The sequence below is a fragment of the Mustela nivalis genome (genome assembly GCF_964662115.1).
Source record: "Mustela nivalis genome assembly, chromosome: 7".
Taxonomy (NCBI): Eukaryota; Metazoa; Chordata; class Mammalia; order Carnivora; family Mustelidae; genus Mustela; species Mustela nivalis.
Genome location: NC_139026.1, coordinates 25,265,570 through 25,280,945, shown reverse-complemented (window position 1 = coordinate 25,280,945; position 15,376 = coordinate 25,265,570). Strand labels below are relative to the sequence as shown.

The window sequence follows — 15,376 nt, the reverse complement described above, 5'->3', positions numbered from 1 at the left end:
TGGGTTTGTAAGGGGAGAGATGGTGCTTCCATGGGGGAATCTTTCCCTGTGGGAATCAGAGCCCAGTGTGTACTCCCTGAGCCCCGGGGGTGGGGGTGGGGTGAAAAGGTGGGGCCCACTTGGGAGCCCCTGATGCCAGGTAAGCCTTTAGGAAATTGCTGTTGGAACTAAGGTTTGCAGTATAAAAAAATCAATTTGTGTCTGAATTGACTCTCTGAATTCCCTGTGGCCTCTCTCAAATCCCATTTTACCCTTCTCCCACCCATTTAGCTATGGAGGTAGTGGCAGATTTACATTATTTTACATCCAGTTAAGATTTTTTTTTTCCTTTTGGTTATGTTTTTAAGTAGAACATTTATTGCCTCTAAAGGGGTGTTTTTGTTAAAGACAATCATGCCCTTTAGGTAGTCACAGTGTTATTTCACAAATACCTATAAAACTATGAAACAAGCTGGGATTGCTGGAGCTCTGATTAAGAGGGGCTTCCCAGTTGTCTTTATCTTTGGAAGCCCCATGAAACAGTGTAACCACCCTCATTCCCTGGTGCGACAGCAGCATGCAGAGTTGTGGGGAGACAGGGACAGGTCTACTTGGACTGTGAGGGCAGGACCCGTGTTTCCGCCTCTAGAAGCCCCGTTTGTGGCGGGCGTTTCGCTCAGGACTTTGCTTCCAGCTTGTCCCAGAGGCCCAGGGTTCCTGGGCTGTGGGTGGAAGCAGGGGTGAGAGGGGACTGGGTGTGGGGACACCCCGTCGCTGAGTGGTTCACCGTGCCCACTCCTCGCTCTGCCACTTACGAGTTGTGTCTCCGGCAGGCGTTATTTGACCCCTCTATACCTGCAGTTCCTCACTCAAAAGTGGGGATAATATTACTTTAAAAAGTCAGTGGGGGTCAGAGGTGGGCAGGTGGCTCAGTCAGTTAAGCTCAGTCAGTTAAGCTGGTTCTTGATCCCAGTTCAGGTCTTGATCTCAGGGTCATGAGTTCAAGCCCCACGCTGTGCTTGGAGCCTACTTTAAAAAAAAAGGGGGGGGGGATAATAAGAACACAGCCCCCTAACTAGGATGTTGGGAAGATTAAAAGAAGTGTGTCTAGAATTGAAGTTGGCAGGGTGTCCATCAATGTGCTGAACCGGGAAGGCAAGGGAGAGGACTCTGGCACAGGAGTGGCCTCTGATTCCTTCTAGATGGTCCGCCCAGCCCTTGGCCTCCTGCCAACACACCCTGCCTTCCGTCCTGTCCCGTAGGTCTGCGGACTTCAGACCCCACAGCCTCAGAGTGTTTATCGTGTAGTTGGGACTGGACCGAAGTGGACTGTGTGTAATTGTCAGCAGGAGTGTAGAAGCAAGGTGCGAAGGCCTTGACAAGAACCCTCCCAGGGTTTGCCGTCCCCTCTCCCATGACCCTGGTTCTTCTGTCATCGCATTTCCCAAGGGTTCGCCAGCCAGACCCCGTGCTCTGTGCCCCGAGGTTAATTCAGTTGCCAGTCCCAGAGCCCAGGGCAGTTGCCATTGTGACTCCCACTGGGTAGCAGGGAAAACTGAGCGGAAAACTGACGGAAAACTCCGTCCCCAGAGCGGGTGGTTCCCCTGTTCGCAGGCAACACGACCCTTGCCCTGCTGGACACAGAGCGTGGAGTCTGAGCCCTGGCTGCTCGGCTTCAGCGGGCTCTCTGCGTCTCCTTGTGGCGGCACACGACACTAGCTATAGTAAATGTTCTGAGAAGTGACACGAGACCGTCGCTCACCGCTGTCATCGTCATCCTCAGCATCAGTGTCCAGCCCGTCCCAGCAGCCTGTCCCTGTGCCAAGCGAGCGACAGGCATCATCTCATTTAATCTCTGTCACAACACTAGAAGGCCCACGGTGTTACTATACCCATTTGAAAGTTGAGTGAACCCTAAGGATCCCCGATTTCCCCTTAATTGTGTTTTCATTTTCATTTTTTTTTAACATTTCCAGTAATCATTTTACATTCCATCATGGCAACCAGGTTCAAAAATGTTAAATGACTGGGTATTTCACACCAGATTCTCGATTCTGCCATCTCCAAGGTGCCTTCAGATCCAAACTGTGTGCTATGCTAATTACAGGAACATTCCCAGCCTTTCTCTGAGTGGGATCCCTCCCAGCCCCCTGAGGAGCTGCAGTAGGGAAACTTGGTTGTGTTACGTGAGTCGGTTCTCAAAGTAAACCTGAAAGGCTCCCTAGTTCTGTGTTTTCACACGTTCACCAAGGCCTTCCATCCCCCAGGTGTCCCATTCTGAGGGTTTGATATACCGGGAGAGCGTTAACTGAGGAAGTGTTAAGTAACGGGCGTTGAGAGGTAAAATAAAGCACGTGAGACTAGTAGTGCTGGGTGGGGGCCTCAGGGGGGTTTAATGAAGACTCGGGAAGCTGACTGAGGATGTCCAAGTGAAGGGGGCGATAAATGTTCTTGTCATTAATGCGCACATTGAAAAGTGACCTCTTCCAGCAGGATCAATATGGGGACCTCCTGACCTTTTCTTGTCACCTGGAACTTCACTTCTGGGACTCCGTGGTCCTGTTAATAAAAACAATAATCACCAGCCTGCCCTCATCTACTGTGGAACATTTTCCTTTTTTTTTTTTCCTTTTGGAGGGGGAGGATGAAATTAGAAGTCACGACTTCTAGAATATTTATGGGTATATATGTTTTACTCTCGGATATATTTATTCAATACTGGCTCTGTAATGAGAGTTTTCACTTTTCTGTTTTCCTTTCCATTATCCCTGAAAAGAATGGGTTACGGGGAAGAGATTAACGTAGTATAATGCGACACAGTGTTTGCTAAGGTGCCGTCAGAGGTATTAGTAGGACTCGCCAAGGTTTGTGTCTTTTATGAATGCCTTTCAGATGGCAATTATCTAATAGACTGGGAAACCTGTTTGTGTTCTTGCAGGCATTAAACGTTGTCTTTGAAAAGATCCCGGAAAATGAGAGTGCAGATGTCTGTCGGAACATTTCAGTCAATGTTCTTGATTGTGACACCATAGGCCAAGCCAAAGAAAAGATCTTCCAGGCTTTCCTAAGCAAAAATGGCTCTCCTTATGGACTTCAGCTGAACGAAATTGGCCTGGGTAAGGCAATGAGGGAGTTATTTTGCCCCCACCCCCGGGTGCACGTCTCCCCACTATCTCCCCCTTCCTCCCTGCCCACCGCCCACAAGCCTCCGCGGATGGAAGCTCACTCCCCCAAACCGCTCCCAGCGGGCACCTCTGGGGGCCCGGAGCCTGCACGGCTCCCGCACGAGCAGCATGAGTCCTCCTAGGAAGCATTATCCTTCAAAGACGCTGGTTTTTAAAAAAATACATTATGTTTGTAAATCAGATTCATGAGATTGCTCGCCCCAAGACGGAATGGATTCACCTTGCATCGGGAAGTACAGAAAGGCGGGCACCCCGCGCCCTCTCTCTGTGTTGCGTTTCGCAGTGGCGTTTGATTTGTTGGTTGTGACACCGAGCGGGTCATTAGCGGGTGGCTCAGACCCTGGGGTCGACTCCCGCGCCCTGGAAAGGTCCTCCTCGCTGCTCATTGCATCCTGCATCAAGCGTGGTCTGCGTCCTGCCCACAGCCCGGAGCAGCGTCTGCTGCGAATTCTTTCTGGGGCTCTAGCTGTACACTTCGGAGGCGAGCGTCCGCATGAGCGAGCTAACCGGGCTCCGCTGCACTCAAATGTTCGTCAACGTTTTCAAGTTGAGCTCCCCGCGGCCCTCCCCAGAGACCGCCGTGTGGATTTTATAGCAGATAATGGGACAGGAAAGAAGAGTAAAATCACAGCGGTGACAGACAGCGTAACCAGGTTCATCTTCCCTCGAGGTACGGCTGTAGCCTCGGTGAAGCAGGCAACTGAAGTCATCCCACCCGGCCCTCCAAGGCCAAACCTCCCACCAAACGGCCATTTAGAGCAGCCAGGTGGCGGGGCCTGGCAGGTGCAAGGAGCCGTGCAGGTGTGTGGCAGCTGTGTGACGTGGCTTCAGAGAGAGGGGCCTCTCTTCTGTGTCCTGTGGGTGGCCCGTCGGATGCTTGAAGGCCACTGTAGCTCACCTGGTTAGCGGCCAGGTCAAAGAGGCAGACCCAAATGGGAGACTGTGGTCAACCTGCCCAGAAGCATCAACCTCGCGCAACAGCCTCCCTCTGGCCAGTGTGTGGTTCTGGCCGCCAGGAGCTGGGTGCGGGGAGCCGACAGCCACAGGGAGGACAGCCTGACGGCCTCAGTCCTGTCACTGAGGAGTCCGCGGCAGCACCTTCTCGCCGTGCCCTGAGCCCACCACTTCCTCCTGATAGGGCAAGGCAGGGAGCAGAGCAAGTCAACTAGAAGCTTCACGTGGTAGCCTGATGAGAAGTGGAGGCACAGCCTCCCAGCCTGCCAGGCTTCCGCTCTCATGATGATCTTGTGGGCCACCTCGGGTTGGCCTGGGGAAACTAAGGCGAACCTTCAGAACCAGCCTTACAGTTGTACTAGAATCCGATCCCAGAGCAGCTGTGGTGGGACGGCCTCTAGCAGAAGCTCACAAACTCAGAGGCCCAGAGGGGCAACCACTGTATTGGTCCACTTAGGACACCAGGAAATGGGACCCACCTTCATTGGCGGAGGACTCCGCATCGAAGGGGGCAGGTCCCACTTACCCTCAGCCAATAGTTGCATGTGGGTCTTTGGGGGTCAGTGTTAGCAGATGACCCCATTCTTTTTTTTTTTTTTTTAAAGAGAACTCAGTCTGAATTTTTATGAGCCATCTCCTGATCATTGACTGGTGGTGTTGAATTGACATTAGTAATAAGTGAAACACTGTGAAGGTTCACAAAAGAAAATACACATCAGTGGGCCACATTCTGGCCCTAGGGCACAAGTTGGCAACCTCCATGAAAGAGCTTGAGACCTGTGGCTTGGGGTGTTAGCCCACCATTCCCCCCCCACGCAGGGATGGACAGGAGACTGGCCCCAACGCACCTGTTTGGGAACATACAAATTTGGTGTTAGAATTTTCTGCAGAGCTTCATCTCTCTAAGGATACATTATTTTGTTTTCATTGGCTTTACTTCCAGGCTTAGCCTCAGAGTATAAGCTTCAGGGAAACATTGTCTTAAAAGTCAAAGCCCTAAACACAAAACAAAAACAAAACAAAACTCGGGCTCCCTGTCTGGCTGAGATATCACCGAACCTTCAAACTAATATTAACCACTTTATTTAAGCTGTATCCATAAATAATAATTGCTACTGTTATTACAGAGGAACATTTAAACTTTCTCACTATAATGTCAGAGGAGAACAAAATAGACTTTTTTGTTTTCCTTCCCAGAGCTACAAGTGGGAACACGACAGAAAGAGCTGCTGGATATTGATAGTTCGTCTGTGATTCTCGAAGATGGAATAACCAAGCTGAATACCATCGGCCACTACGAGGTAAGAGCAGGGCTGAGACCCCGACATCTTCCCCGAGCCCCGTCCTGACTGGATTAGATCATCTCCAGGTAATACCATGGAAATTCTTTTTTTTTTAAATTACACAACTCCCACCATTTTCTGGCATAGTTTGCTGATTGTGTCCTTCATTGCTCATTCGGAAGCTCCCAGGAACCCCCGTCTGTCGTGGCCTGTGGTTCCCCCGGCGTCCTCCTCTGCCAGGCTGTCGATTTTCTTTTGACGGATCGCTCTCCATCCTGCAGTTTGGGTGGGAAACCTCGCCTCACGGCTGTCCACAATGTTCACAGAACCTTGTAACCTTTGTGTAGTGTCCTTCCCCCCCACCCCCGAGGAAGTTCGACATTTCTTTTTTGTTTACAGTCCTCAGTCAAACCTCCTGGGGCCCATGACCCACATGCTGGCTGAGTGCCAAGGTGGGTATGGGGTGCACGTGCCCTCTCAGAGAGCTGTGTGCCAGAGAAGCCTATCTAGAAAAAGAGAAAGGAGACAGGGAAGGTTCCTGAACATGCTGGGACCGTGGGGATTATTCAGCCACATTACCCAGGTCTTTGTGGACTGTCGGCTCTGTGCCGAGTGCTGGGCTTGCAGGTTCCTGACCTCGAGGAGCCTGCTGCCTCAAGGAGGGGGAAGAGGGGACGGAGACAAGGAAGGAGGCAACATGTACAGTGAGACGGGGCTGTGGCTTGGAGCATCAGAGAAAGCTTCCTGGAGGGAAGCTATGACTCAGCGGAGACCTGAAGGGAGAGGAGGACTTAACTGGGCTGGGGTGGGGCGCCTGCATACCCCACAGTTCTTCCACAGAAAGACTGGTCAACTCTCTAAAACTCGAGAGGTGTGAGGGTGGCCATGAGAGCCAACAGCAGCCAACGTGATGGAGGCCTCACCGTGCCAGACGCTGTCCTCCGCCCTGCCCCTCCTTTTTGCTTACTCCATCCTTTATATAGCAGACCTCTGAGGTGGGGGCTGTTATTAACCCTCTTTACAGATGGGTACACTGAGGCACAGGGAGGTTTACCAGCAGCTAGCCAGTGGCGGAGCCAAGATTTGGACCAAGAGAGTTGGGCCCCAGGGTTCACCACAGCCTGTCAAGGCGGAAGGCAGAGAAGTGGGGTGGGAAGCCATGGGTGGGGGGAGGGGGACCTATTGTGCGGCTCTGTCAGCTTCTTCAGGAATTTGACTTTTGTCCCCAAAGAAGCCACTGGAGGATCTTGAGGGATTTGTGTCTCAGAAATGCCTGCGGCTGTGTGTGGAACATGGGTAGGAGGTACAAACCTGGTAACAGGGGGGCCCTTGGAAGCTGCCACTAGAAGAATTTCAGGTGAGGATTGATGACGTAGTGGCTGTTGAGATGGAGACGAGCAGAGGGACTCAGAGATGGGAAGGGGATGGAGAGCTTCTGGGTGATGGAGGGTCAAGATGGCGCTCAGGGATGGCGGCGAGCCGAGGCCCCGACGCAGGAGCTCTTCCGGCGGTAGAGGAGGGCAGGAGCAGCTTCCCAGACCTCTTGGAAAGTTGGCGCCTCCTGTCTTTCGAAGTCACAGGAACACGTGGTTGGCACAGGAAGGCCTGTGGAGCCTGCGGGCTGCCCCCTCCCCCCGTAGGAAGAAGAGACTGTTCCTGAGAGAGCAGAGGACGGAGGACCCCTCTCCCTCGGGCCCTCCGGCTGAGTGGTTCTCAGAGCCAGTTTGGGAAGAGCTGCTTGGGGTGACCCCTGGCTGGGTGCTGTCCCCAGAGCCTTTGCTGGAGAGCACCTGGCAGAGAGAGCTACAGAGCCACAGCTTGCTTCTGGACTCGCCCTCCTGCCACTCAGACTTGCCAACCCGGGTGTCCTCTTGCCAAGAGCTCTTGGCTGGTGGAGTTGGTGAAACTCCCCAGGGGACTTTCCTGCGACGCGCGCAGCACTGCGAGACACACTGCTGGGGGTGGGGGAGGGGTGTTGTTTTAACGGAGAGGAGGTGGTTAGGTCGGGGGGCTGCCCTGCAAGTGGAAGTCCTTAGAGACGGGCTGAGTATGGCTTCAGTCTGACGTTCAGTGAAGCCTGGGAGCCATCTCCTTCCTTGCCTGTGTCCGAGCAGTGAGTGTGTGTCTGGCCAGTCTGGAAGGAACCCCATCACTGACGCCCTCCTTTGATGTTCTTGACTAGGGTGCTTGCCTTCTCAGCTGTGCGGGGGCTGGGGGGAGGCAGCCTGGACAGGCTTCTTGGCGTCCCCCAGCAACCCTAGCTAGGGCACAAGGTGTGCCACAAAGGAAGGGGTTTGGGGCCGGGGGGAAGGCAGGACTAGACTCTCCAGTAGCGAAAGGGAAGAGCCACCATAGCTGTCTGGAAGGCCAGGGGAAAGCTGTCAGGAGAGATAGGACATCAGTCTTCACTGGAGACATCGGCCGTGCTAGACACCTATCTGCTTAAGGATGATAATGAAATTAATCCGGCCTGTAGTCACTTCCCGTCCAAATGATTTATTGGCTTCATACCCTAGCATTGCCACATGGTGGTAATAAATGACAAGACTAGGACACAAGGGCTTAAAGGATTCTCCTTATGTTTAAAAAGCTAAGCCGTAAGGCAAATAAACTCAGAGAGCTTGAAGGAAACTGGGGAGGTCATCGGCCCTGTGCTCTCTACGCATGGACCATCTCAAATGCCCTGTTTTTCAAAGACTGCTCAGAAAAAAGTATCCTCCATCACCCTTGGCCGCCTAAATCTGTGCTCCGTTTAGTAGTTCCCCCGCAGATTTAAAATCTGGAGTAATTTGACAGGGGTAGGCTGACGCTTACTTTTGCCCTTTCGTTAAAAAATTTTCTCCTAGAGCTGGCTTTTCCCTCCAAAGAGACAAGATGCTAATTACCACTCTTATTCATTTACTAAAGTACCCTAGTTTGAGTCACTGTAAGTGCTTGAAAGCAAAAAACTATATTTCATTTAAAAATAGGGTCTAACTCAGAATTTTAAGTGATTCAGACTCATCTCCCTCCAATTAGCCCAAATTAGTTAGGTTTTAAAGTTAATCTTTAGTGACGGCCAGTTCCTCCTCCTATCTAAACAAAGTCCTGTTGCTGGAGTGGGAGCCTGTTTCTTCTTGCCTCTTCTGTCCTTAGGGCAAATAGAGTGTAGCTGGTCTCTGAATGATTTACTGTCCAAATATTTGAAGAACAGGTTTCTGGAGGGGATCTGAAGACACGGCAAAAATACAGCATCTCGTGGGCCAGATGCAATCTCCACAACCCTGTTGCTGGCCGTGCTCTGTCCTCTGTAGTAAGGCGTCCTCGCCAACCCCAGACATGCACAGGATTGCTTTCTACAGGGACCACAGCACTGTTTGCATGCATGAGCACTGATCACATTCACGATGGCGAAGGTGCTCTTCTGACCCTCCTTTTCCATCAGATGAGAGCAGAGGAGGGCCAATGTCTGCTGAGGTCTCATTCTGTCCCATGCAAACAAGGGGTAAAACCAGCATCTCTACAAACACACTAAACCAGAGGCATCTTTCTCCCCTATAATTACATCTTCCCCAAGCGGTTCCTTAACTGGCCGTCGCTGTGTGTCATTTACAATGAAGGAAACTTCGGTGTGTTCGGGAGCTGAGGAGTTGTGGGGGGGTGTCTCTGGGTCCAGGCTCTCTCTTCCCCTCCCCTCTACCCCCATGTGACATTTCACTGGATAGTGTCACGGCCCTCACACCCTGCGAGAGGGTGGTATCGAGGGTGCAGAACAGGTGTTGTGTCCGGCAGGAAATGTTCTCTGAACATTGCACGTCTCATTCTGAGCTGCGAGAGTCTGAGGGCAGAAAAGAGGACTAACCACTCGTGGTGTTGAAGAATATTCTCACAACAGTCCTGTGCTAATGCCACTGCGGTCTCTGCTAATGCCACAGTTGTCATTCAGATGACATTTAAAGCTCATGGAATGTTCCAAAGTGTCTGCTAGGTAAAGTCAGGGGTCCTTCCAGTCAGGTGTGTCATCCGTGACACTGTGGTAAAGGGATTTGACTAAAGGTCTCTCATAGTGTGGGTAACTTCAGAGATTGATTTGTTTATTTATTTAACATGAGGGGAGTGCTTCTTGCCCACTGGGCACTGTTCCAGCAGCTCTTACAAACGGCAACTGTTTTAGTCCTCGCTACAGCCTGGCAAGGTAGATCCTGTCATTCCCATGTCAGGGCACAGGGAGGCTGAGGAACTTGACCAAGTTCACATAGCTCTTCTCATGGGTACTCCAAGGCTAGAAGCCGATGCAAAAAGAATCATTTGCACCCTGTCCTTGCTTGGAAGCAGGCTTGTAGCCTGTGACCCCGGCTTCGAAGGCAGCCTTGGCTAGGAAACTGGACCGCGTCATGAGAGATGCTGGTAGTTACTGTCTCTGATGTCAAAGTCAAGAAGGTAACATCTCTTAAAATCTTCTGACAGACCTTGTGTCAGTGAGTTTATTAGAATGGTGCCTTATTTCTAATCCTACCTTAGTATCATTAAAGGCCAGCAGTCCTTGGAGAGCACAGTGGTTGCCTCCCTCAGATAGGAGGCCTCTTTCAGGCATCAAAGAGCTCACAACTCCAGCCCGAGAAAAGCAGGGGAGTACTTAGGTTCCCAAACTCAGGCACCCTCTTGGAGGCCAAGCTCACTCCCAGAGGATGAGGTTAGGGTTCTCTCTGATAATCCTCAGAGGGAGTTTGCTACTGGCCCAGGCTTAATTCCAAGTACCAAAGAAGAAGCAGGAGCCCTACTGGCATTTTAACTAGTTGCAAGAAAATCCTTTAGCATTCTGTCCTGGGTGTCAAAAACCACGTGTGTGATTTGTGTGTTGAGAATTTTCTGGTGGGTCCTTTCTAAACACTCTGATGAGTCCTGAGCCTCCTTTGCTCATGGACTGAACAAGGTTATCCCTTTGGCCCTGAGAAATTAGATTCCTTTTTCATTTGCCTCCAGCCTTGGGATGTCAGTGGGAAGAGCCAAAGCAGTAGACGGGGAGAACAGAATTGATGAGTGGTTGCAGGGGCAACACTAGTTGAATAGATCTCTGTTTTCCATAGAATATCATTTTAGGAATGAAAGATACCAGTATGGGTTTCCACATGGTGATTTGTATTGATTATTGTGTTTTCAATTATTTTTCTTTAAGAAAAAAAGTATCACAAAATTTCATAATTTTCCATAAAATTCTTAGGCTACAATTCTAGCTTTTCTCTTAGGCTAAACAATATGAAATGGTCAATATTTGACCGTTTTTACCTACAAAAATGGCAGATCTGTAAGGTTAAATCCAAGTTCAACCTTATATATCTAGAAAATCTATTTTTATGGAATTTTCTTCAACTTAGGCTTCAGAGAAATATTTTACAACAAGAAAACCTTCATTGCACATGCTTTGGAGGATGTGTACCTTCTGTTTATTTCAGGAGTGACTTGAAATTGTTGAAATGAGTCCTTTTAGCCCTGTGTGGTCATAATTCCTAATGCTGCTGCCAGAGGAGTCTCTAGTTTTCTCCACCCTGTTCCAACATGGGCCAGTCATCACCGAAGGGGTAGAGCCTTCTTGTCTCATTGAATCCTGGAGCACTGTGAGGCTGGAGGGAATTTAATTTGAAATAGCCCTGTGTTACCAGTTCTGCTCTGGGCTGGGGAAACATTCCTGCCGAAGATCCATCTAGTGACATTAATCTTTCTTTGATTTAATTTGGTTTTCATTCCTAAAGTAGGGGCCCAGAGGATGCTCCCTGCCTCACAGGAGTACAGGAGGATTAATGAGTCACTCTTAGGAAAGCATTTGGAGCTCCTCAGATGGAACAAACAGCATCATATTTTTAACACTTTAGATTCTGTGGCCCTTTACAAAAAGACATTTCTGTCCTTAACTCAGCAGCAGCTGACTTGTGCAAAATAGAAAATGGAAACCTTCCCCCCCACCCCCCGCCCCGCTCCTCAACATCTGTAAATAAACTACTTTCTGTCTCACAATGGCGGTAAAGTGTCACGTGGGGGGAAATGTTCCAGCCCTGGAGCAGCTGTGCAAGTTAGAAATACACTCACACACGCAGGCTCAGACACACACACACACACACACACACACACACACAACTCATCCACTAATAAAATGCTTTACACTTGCTCTTGGGAGATAATTTCAGAGTAAAATTTCCTTGGTACAAGCTGCGTCTGCGCTCTTCTAATGCCTGAGCTCAGTGCCAGCCGCGAGTCGTTGCCAGCTCTTGAGAAGACGTTTGAACTTCTGGCAGCGCTCCTTATCGGAAGGCCCATCCGTGGTGTTTGTGCTTACAGGGTGAGGGTGCTCACGCTTAGCCAAACAAAGCGTCTGACAGTAGTGGAATATTGGCTCAACACTCAACAGGATCCATTTGGGATTCATTCTTTGACAATTACCCAGAATGAACCACCAGCTTCCTTTTATAAAAAGATATTTATTGGCTTAGAAACAGAGCCTATCCAGCTCTTCCTGGGGAGGAATTTTATAACGCTGTTCAAACGGTCTCATAAACTTGGTGTCTGAGTGTTGCTAAGGGGGTGCCGGTGCAGAGTGTTTACTTTAATTGCATCAAATATGGAAGAGAATGGAAAAAATCAACCAGGAAACAATGAATGGCTCAAGGGGAAAGGAGAGGATGTTTGGCAATAACAGCAGAGCAGAATTCAATAAGAGTTCAGAACCCACGCTGGAGACACTTGTCGGAGGCCTGACGGCCCAGCCAGCCCCCGCACCTAGAACTCCCCCTCCCTCTAAGATGCCGTGAACACCAGTGGTTGGCGGCCTCTGGCCTCAGTGTAGCAGCTGCTTAGACACAGCTGGCTGGACAGCTGCAGTCAGGGTGTCTGTGCAGGGTTGGCTTTGCTCTGTGTTCCTTCCTCTGTGGTGCGACCTGAAGGGGATTCGGCTTTAATCCTTCGGTGCTTGCTAAGCAGGTTTGTACATTCTGATAACCAATGTGCAGCAGCCCAGAAGAGAAATTCTAGGTTTCTCCTTTCTCCCAAACTGGGGAAGGCTGGATCCAAAGTAGTATTAGAATTCCAAAGACTGAGAACTTGAGAATGGATGGGAATAGCACTTAGCTGACCATGTTCCAAAACAATAGCATTAATCCTCCCTCCACAATCCCAGAATGAAGGCAAGGATCTGTGTATCCCTGACCTGCCTCTTCCTCAAGGCCCCTTTGTCTTAAAGTTTTGTAAACTAGCCCCTCTGAACAGTGAGGCCTGCCTCTGCATCTTGGCAGCTAGTCCCCTTGGCCTGAAAGGTGCTTCTTCACCTGGTTGGTTGTAGGGGAGGGCTGCACCGGACGGCCATTTGGCCCTGAGTTGCACAGTCCCAAAAGGCCTCAGGTGAGAACTCTTGACTTTATTGATGAAAGAGAGTATGCATGGGCATTACAATAGTGTGTCAGTGTGGTAAAAGCATTTATTTGTCAAATGTGTGCACTTAAAATCTGTGGCACTTTTTTTTTAGCAGCTCTATATTGAGATGATTTATATACCATAAAGGTCACCTTCTAGAATGTACAATTCAATGGTTTTTGGTGCATTTACAGAGTTGTGTAATCATCACCACAATCTAATTTTAGAACATTTTCATCACCCCAAAAAGAAACCTTGAATTCATTAGCAGTCGTTCTTCAATCTTCCAACCCCTGCTTTAGGCAACAAGTAATCTACTTTCTGTATGTATAAATCTGTCTATTCTGGACATTTTATATAAATAGGATCGTACACTATGTGGTCTTTTGTGACTGGCTTCTTTCACTTAGCATAATGTTGAGGTTTATGCTGTGGATGTATCAATACTTCTATCTTTTTATTGTATGGGAGTTTTTTTGTAGTAGATTCATAAATGCAATCATACAAAGTAATTTTAAAAGAAAGAACTACTGGTGGCTACAACAATGTGGATAAACATCACAGACCTTTTATTGACCCTAAGAAGCCAGACATAAGAATATAACAGTTGACCTTTGGACAATGCAGGTTTGAACTCCACAGGTCCACTTGCATGCAGATTTTTTTCAATCAATACAGTAGAGTACTATAAATGTATCTTCTTTTGATCTTACTATTTTTTTCTCTAGCTTTATTGCAAGAATGCAGTATATAATACACAAAACATACAAAATATGTGTCAATTGACTGGTCTTGGTAAGGCTTCCTGTCGGGCTATTAGCAGTTAAGTTTTGGGGGAATTAAAAGTTATATGTGGAGTTTCAACTGTGCATGGTGGGGGAGTACCCCTAACCCCCATGTTATTCTAGGGTCAGCTGCATTATATGATTCCATTTATATGAAGTTCAAGAGCAGGTGGAAGTCGGACTAGTGATTACCTCTACCTGAGGATGCTGTGGTTACTGACTGGGAAGCGAAAATGGGGGTGCTTCTTGGGACCTTGAAATATTTCATATCTTCATGTGGGTAGTGTTTATGTAGTTATATACATACATGAACATTCACTGAGCTGCACACTTAGTGAATGTTTAGTGCTTTCCTGTAAGTCATACTTAAATGTTAAAGTTTTTATTTAAAAGTATATGCAATTTTTATGACTTTACAAGCTTTTTAAAAAAATATGATATAGCTGCAGAAAAGAGAATAAATCTTAAGTATACTGCTGGATGAATGGTCACAGAGTGAGCACTTCCTGTGAGCGCCACTCAGGTCAAGGAGAACATTACAGGCTCTTCAGAAGTCCCCTCCTTACCACTAACTCCTCTCCTGCAAACATCTGACATCATAGTTTGACTGTTTTGGTGTTCATTTGTTTTCTTTTTAGCTTTATGTGAATGGATTCACACAGTACATTTTCTTTTGTGTGGCTTCCTTTACTTCACGTTATCATTGTGAGGTCTACCCATGCAGTATGTAGAAATAATTTGCTCACTTCCGTTTAATACTCTATGGTACGGACATACCCCCAAAGTACTTCATCATTGATTATATCTGGTTGTTTCCAATATGGGGCAATTACAAATAGTTAACTCTCGCGATATGGACTTCTTTCTCTTGGGTATATACCTAGATGTGAAATCGCTGTCCTAGGATTAGATACCTGCTGTAGATAAGTTTTTGAACACCTGTTTCAGCATTTCTTAAAATAGTAGGAACCTCAAAAAGTTAGTGGCCCTCTCTTGACCCCTGAGAGGCCAGGGTACATCCTAGCACAGCCTTGTCTTCCCCTCCTCCAGGGCTGTTCCACGTCCCACTGGCCCTACAGTGTCTTGGCCTGCCCCTCCCAGCCTCACTACACCTCACAGCCTTGTCTGTCTCCTTCACAGGACTGTGAGCTCATTGAGGGCAGAGATAGTGTCTTGGTCATCATTATAGCCCTAGCCTCCAGGACAGTGCCTAGCATGTAGAAATTCTTGATAAATATTTAATAAGTGAGAGAATGCAAGAACCATCCAGCTATCTAATTCATGGATGAAGTGGAGAAATACATTAAATTTTGAAAACTCATATATTTTTTATCTTTGCTTTCAGATATCAAATGGATCCACTATAAAGGTCTTTAAGAAGATAGCAAATTTTCCTTCAGGTAACCAATATAATGTTCACCCTTTGTTCTTACTCACCTTTATAAAGTATTGCTTTTTGCCTCTCTGATGTATCATCACAAAAGTGAGATTGAGTTGTTGCTATATAATTCTTTGAAATCGGAGAAAAGCCATTTTAATGTGTTTCTATTCTGAAGAATGTGAGCCATGCGAGGAGGACAGGAAACAGTAACCAGTGGTTGACTGGGACAGCCCAGCACTAAGGAAGTTGCTGCCTTCAACAACCCTAAACTCGGGACAGAATCTTAGCCTTCCTCGCTCTGTGCCAACTTCTCAGTAAGATGGGGGCTAAGAGAGGAACTCCTCTGGCAAAATGAGGGGGAAGCTTGTAGATAATCACACAGCCCTGCAAGTGCTGAACAAACAAGATAATCCACTTAGAAATCCAAAT

General features: G+C 48.3%; 1 protein-coding gene across 1 annotated transcript in view; it reads left to right on the top strand.

Annotated features, from left to right (window-relative positions):
* The window catches only part of PLXNC1 (plexin C1), a 143,897-nt gene that overhangs the window by 115,902 nt on the left and 12,619 nt on the right, over positions 1–15,376 (top strand). Inside the window, exons 23-25 of the mRNA XM_082739261.1 lie at positions 2,918–3,095; positions 5,316–5,419; positions 14,912–14,966. Of these exons, the coding sequence (XP_082595387.1) occupies positions 2,918–3,095; positions 5,316–5,419; positions 14,912–14,966 (337 nt within the window). The remainder of the gene's footprint in view (positions 1–2,917; positions 3,096–5,315; positions 5,420–14,911; positions 14,967–15,376) is intronic.